The following is a 5591-nucleotide window of genomic DNA, read 5'->3' on the forward strand; positions in this document are numbered from 1 at the left end:
CTCTGCCAGAAAACCGGACACTATAATTAAGTCATTGGGCTCAATATAAAAAAAATCAAAAGGCATGGTGGAAGATTTCTTATTCACAATAAACTAGAGATGCACACCTTTGGTCGCTGATAATCAAACACACAATACTGCAAATTGTACCAGTTTTACATATTATGCATGGTTTGAGATTTGCTTGGAACTTGAAAGTCTACCATTGCAATACTGAGCATCTGATATTAAACATAGTAGCGTGATTTTGTTGACTTTAATTGATTTTTTTGTGTAAGACCAAGCACATCAAAACTATATCTTTACAGTGTCGAGGGAATCGCAAACCCTAGTGCACACAATTATGATGAAAGAAGCATAGCTGCATGCTTCATAATGAATATAAGTGCAACATTATCAAGTGGAACCAATCACACTTTATAACATTACTGGACATCAATCCAATAAACATTAAATATATACGCAGTGATAGCATCTGTCTGGTTTCCAACAATATCTAAAGTGAAAACAATCTTAGAGGTATCTATACAAGTTTTACAGAGGACTTTCTCTGTCCACTTTCGGCTGTTGCATATATAACCATATTAGCCTCGAGTACAAACCATATGCACAGGCAAGGTAAGAGACACTTGACACTAACAAACTTCTGGTGACTCATGCGAAAAATATGGGGGATAAATTGACATCCTATGAATAAGGTCCATAAAAAAACACACAAACAACACAATCTGTTTATATGCATGTACTTGAGTCTATAAGTCATTGTGCGGTACACAAACAACTATTAAAGTGCCATATGTCATTTTAGACTGTCACTGATAAAAATAGAAAATTGTAAAATAGATTGTTTAAAACAAGGATTATGCTGGGATATGAAACTACATGAGGGCCTAGTTTTAAATAATCTGTCCTCTCTATCATATGGCACATGGTGCACTGTGCTCCCTCCTCCCCGCAATTAATTCATGCCTTTCACTTCTGTCTGCCTCGATTTTAAAAATAAAGCATGCTTAGTGCGGAGAGGTGCGTGTATAACTGTGATCCTGTCCATGTACACAAGGCTTAACAAGTGCTGCCTCAGGGAACTTGACACTTGTAGGAGGTCACTGTAAAGTATCTTGAAGGTATTGCTGATACATTAGCCGTGACTTAGCAAATAGGCATATAGTTTACGTGACTAGACATTTAACATCAAATTTTTAGAGTAGCAGATATTCAGGTATGAATACTTCCAAGATTACTTAAATATATTTTAATCACTGGACTAAGCTTCTGTTGATCCATTTGCCTGACAAAAGAGGCTAGTTAATGTGACAACACCCAGTTTTACTACTCAAAATAGTGTAAAACACTAGACGATAGAATGCAAGGGGCATGCGGGCAGGCTAGTGGAGATCCAAAGGATATAAGGTCTTAGGAAAAGAGCAGAGAGAATAAGACCATCTCATTCCCAACATGCTCGACACTTCAGCGGTTAAGCTAGCTTGACAGAATGTACTGCACTGAAACATATGTATGGATTCCATGTGTAGTATTAACCGGAAAAAAACTGCTGGAAGTTCATAACATCCTCTGTTGCTGTGTATCTAAAGCCAACTGTATGATGGATAATATGAGCCACATACTCCTCTGGTGGCAAAGCTCTTGCCCACAATCCTGCCTCTCTTGGGAGCAGAGCCAGACCTCATTTGACCTTGAGTGGTGGCTCTCTCTCTAGCCAGCGCACACGGACTTTCTGTTTGTAATGATACTCCTTCAGGAAGTCCTGCATGGTTGGAGGCAGTGGCAGGGCACCAATGCCATCGTAGGTGGTGTGTCTGCAGATGGCAGCTCGTGCCAGGTGCTGAAGGCTGAAAGGGAAAGTCCGGTGTAAGGGAGCAGTGAGCAGGGGCTCAAAGAACATACAGGCACTGGGGTCTTTATAATGCTCCAGCAGGCCTGTTACTGTGGAAGAGTGGAAGACACAGGGGTCATGCGCATCAAAGCTAAAGTTGTGATTCCACTGTTCAATGCGTGCATGCAGTGAACGATTGTAACGTCGAAAGCTAACAGAAAACAAGTAGTCCTCCTGTGCAGAATCACGTAACAGGAAGGTGCCCTCTGGTCGTCCGTCCAGCAGTGCTTCTGCTTGGTACCGGTCCATCACCCCCCAATAACAAGGAAGTGCAGTTATGGCCTGTAGGTCAGGCACCAAACAATGAATATAGTCAATCTGCGTGTGGACCTTCCAAGGCCCCGGCTGTCTGGAGCAGTGAGTGTCCCCAGAAGCATGCCTCTGCTTGGGCCTCCGTGTCTGTAAGCAAAGAGTAGTTGAGTCCTCCTCAGAGTCACAGTCAACAGTGTGGGATGGCACTGCCATATTCGCTGCAACCTGTGCAGCAAGCCCCGATAAGCCCCCAGAAATAGAGGAGACTGTTCCCAGACTTCTGCCCTCACCAAGTCCTTCCCCAACACCAGGAGCCATCTTTGGTCCCAGTTTATAGAGGGAAGAGTTCTGTGAAGTTGCCTCCAGCGTATGGATCTGTGCATTTGGAGGGGGATCCACTCCTTCCTCTATGCTAAGTCTACGGCGTTCACGCAGCCTCTCCTCTTCGTCTTCAGGGGATGGATGTGCCGAATCAAATGCATCCAAAAGAGCAGTTGAGGAATGAGGGCTGACTGGCGCCGTATGTTGCTTAATTAGGTGCCACTTGTTGGCCAGATCTGAACCGGGTGGGAAAGGGCATGTTTCGAGCATGAGTTCAGTAAGGTGGATCTTACGTTTGGAGGACACCTGGCCTTTGGCTGACTGAGAGCGGCGTTGTGTGGGGAGAGGAAGGCACAAGCCTACAGTGTCCCGAAGTCGCTGTCGTAGAGAACGGGTGCTAAGGCTGCGCCCACTGCTGCCAGCTCCTACGGAATCATTCATCTCTTGGATAGAGCTAACTCCATAGCGACGCTCCCTCCTAGCTGTACTTCCTCTTGAGCGCCCCGTTCGCCTGTCAGCCTCAAGTGAACTTTGTGTTTTAGTTGAGCAAGAATGCTTCTTTTTACCTCCCCAGGGAGCGTGACGCGAGTAGGAGTCCCTACGGACATGGGGACCCCTCCGTGCATCCTCGCTCTCTTTGTCAATGGAGATTTCTACTATCTGGGGAATATCTGCCACACAGTTATGGCCTCTGCGTCCTCCAGGAACCAGTGGGAGTGGTGACAAGGTCCGTGAGGGTGTGGAAGACCTAGTTTCATAGGGTTCTGCATGTGCTCCCCTGCCCAAGTCCACCACACAGTGGACGCAATCTAAATCCTGGCTACACAGATGGGACTCTGAGCCATCGTTGTGGAAGAAGGCTTGGCATCGACTCCTGAGGTTACCCCACATCTTGCCCACTTTCTCCATAGAATGGAGACAACGACCTATCAGAGAAACAAAGAATTATCGATTAAAATCTTGTTGCTGTTCATAAATCAGAGACTTGTGATGTTATCTTGGTGTATACTGGATGGGAGATGTTAGATCAGGGGTCTCCAACCCTGCTTCTGGAGAGCTACTGTCCTGCAGATTTAATCTCCAACTCCAATCAAACACACCTGAAGCAACTAATCAATGTGTTCATGGCTACTTGATAATCACAGACAGGTGTGCTGGAGCAGTGTTGTAACTGAAGTCTGCAGGTCAGTAGGTCTCCAGGAGCAGGGTTGGAGATCCCTTTGTTAGATGTTTGTTAATTGTAGGGCGATATGTTAAGATGGTAGTTTGACAAAATGGAATGTGAAACATGTTAGACATAGATAAAGCAGCACTGAAACTTGTTTAGTTTGTGAGCACAAAAAATGTGTGCATCATTTTAGAAACAAAGAGCATGTATATGTTGGGTGGGTGCAGGAGTGGTACAGTTAGCACAGAGTTGCCAGGCAGACATGCATCGACACAAGGCCATGGCTATAAATGAACTGAGGGATCTGCTCCCAGCTGATTTGCTGGTATGTACTGTATTACTGAACCAGTCTGGACCTGACCGAGAACTTTCACTGTCATGGCAGCAGACACATACACACTCGAAATGCACAATAGAGAGGTAAAGAAGTAGGGGTAAGGGGAGCACAGACAGAGAACATGCAGACAGACAAAAAAAAGTCTGTGTGGGGGGTGGTTTCTGTTCCCTTTTTTCAGGAAGAAAAAGTGCTGATCTTGTTTAAAACACTGTGGTTGCACTGCACAAATTATGCTAAATTGAGGCCACCGGCAGATCACGCTCAGATATCCCCATTATAAGAGGAGACCAAACGTATCATCTTCACAGAGCAAAATATATGGTTGACTAGTCTAATGCCAGGATAATACATATGAATTAAAAAGAGAACTTAATTTGAACAGGCAATATCATAAGCTTACAAAAATTATTCCAGCAACTCCAAAAAGATCTGCACCGGCTGTATTCTATGGGACATTATTCTCATATCCAAATCATACCAACACTCGAAGTTGCATGGAATGAAGCAACACAAAACATTTATCTCTGTGTCTAGACTGTGCATTTCTTTTCTAGGGCACACAAATAAAACCACAAATATAAGCAAGAAAAATCTAGTCTTTTCATTCTGCTCTCAGAGCATCATGATTGTATGCTTTTAAATGGTGCACTTGATGTGGATTTCCAGTCTTGTGGCCTTTGCTCGCTCATGCACACGTGAACTCCAAGGCAATGTAGGGCGTCCCATTTGTCATCTACTGATTATGAAGGGAGCTCACAAATAGTGGTCAATTGATAAGAGGTTTTAAATGGTCAATAGTGGGTAAGATGAACTAGAGCAAGGCGGCCCATTTATAAGTACAACTTAAAAGGCACAATATGTAATTTTCGCCGCTAGAGGGCGCATATTCAAAATAAACAGAGGCAAAGGCGCAGTTTTTGATGATGCCGTGACTGAGTGTGGAATCATGGGAGTTGTCGTCTTCATCCCCACAGCTGATGCAATCCGACGGGACTCAGGCAGAAATCATGTTCATGGATGAGCTAATGATTTATTAATGTACTAGAATGAAGCAGGGTGAGGCTGAAAGTCGTCAAAGCGAAGTACACAAGTCAGCAAAATATATAACACTGTTCTAGTGGTTTATGGATATTTTAATAAAAAAATCTTACATTTTGTGCCTTTAATGACAAATGAGAGATGTATAAAAATTGATTCAATGAAATGACTTGTTACTTATTTTAGACAATATTACTTAAAATCAAAACACTGAAGAATTTTATCCATAAAGATGTAGAAAGATTTGAGATGAAACAAGGAAATCACTTTAATAAATGTAGAAAAACAATAAAAATCCCAAATTCTCAAGGGCTGGGGGCTCTATTTGGGACAATGCCTATGTCAGTTAACTCTTTGAATGAAGGTGCATTCTGCCCTAGGTCTAAACTAAATATTCTTCCCTTATAAGGCTCCAGGGGTCTCATTTATAAAACTCTCCGTAGATTTCATCCTAAAAGTGTACGTAGGCACAAAAGCTAGATTTTGCGTACGCTCAAAAGTTTTCAGATTTATAAAACCATGCGTATGCCAGAACCTGCGCAAAAATCCCTTTATAAATCCCAGTCAGGGGAAGATTGTGC

General features: G+C 43.3%; 1 protein-coding gene across 2 annotated transcripts in view; it reads right to left on the bottom strand.

The window, feature by feature from the left end:
• Nucleotides 1-280: 280 nt before the first annotated feature.
• The window catches only part of LOC107727375 (suppressor of cytokine signaling 5-like), a 21664-nt gene continuing 16353 nt past the window's right edge, over nt 281-5591 (bottom strand). For both annotated transcript variants that reach the window (XM_016537223.1, XM_016537222.1), the window contains exon 2: nt 281-3393. In XM_016537223.1, the coding sequence (XP_016392709.1) occupies nt 1685-3393 (1709 nt within the window). In that variant the 3' untranslated portion in view covers nt 281-1684. The remainder of the gene's footprint in view (nt 3394-5591) is intronic.

This window comes from Sinocyclocheilus rhinocerous, unplaced genomic scaffold (assembly GCF_001515625.1).
Source record: "Sinocyclocheilus rhinocerous isolate Xijiao unplaced genomic scaffold, SAMN03320098_v1.1 scaffold756, whole genome shotgun sequence".
In the NCBI taxonomy this organism is placed as follows: domain Eukaryota; kingdom Metazoa; phylum Chordata; class Actinopteri; order Cypriniformes; family Cyprinidae; genus Sinocyclocheilus; species Sinocyclocheilus rhinocerous.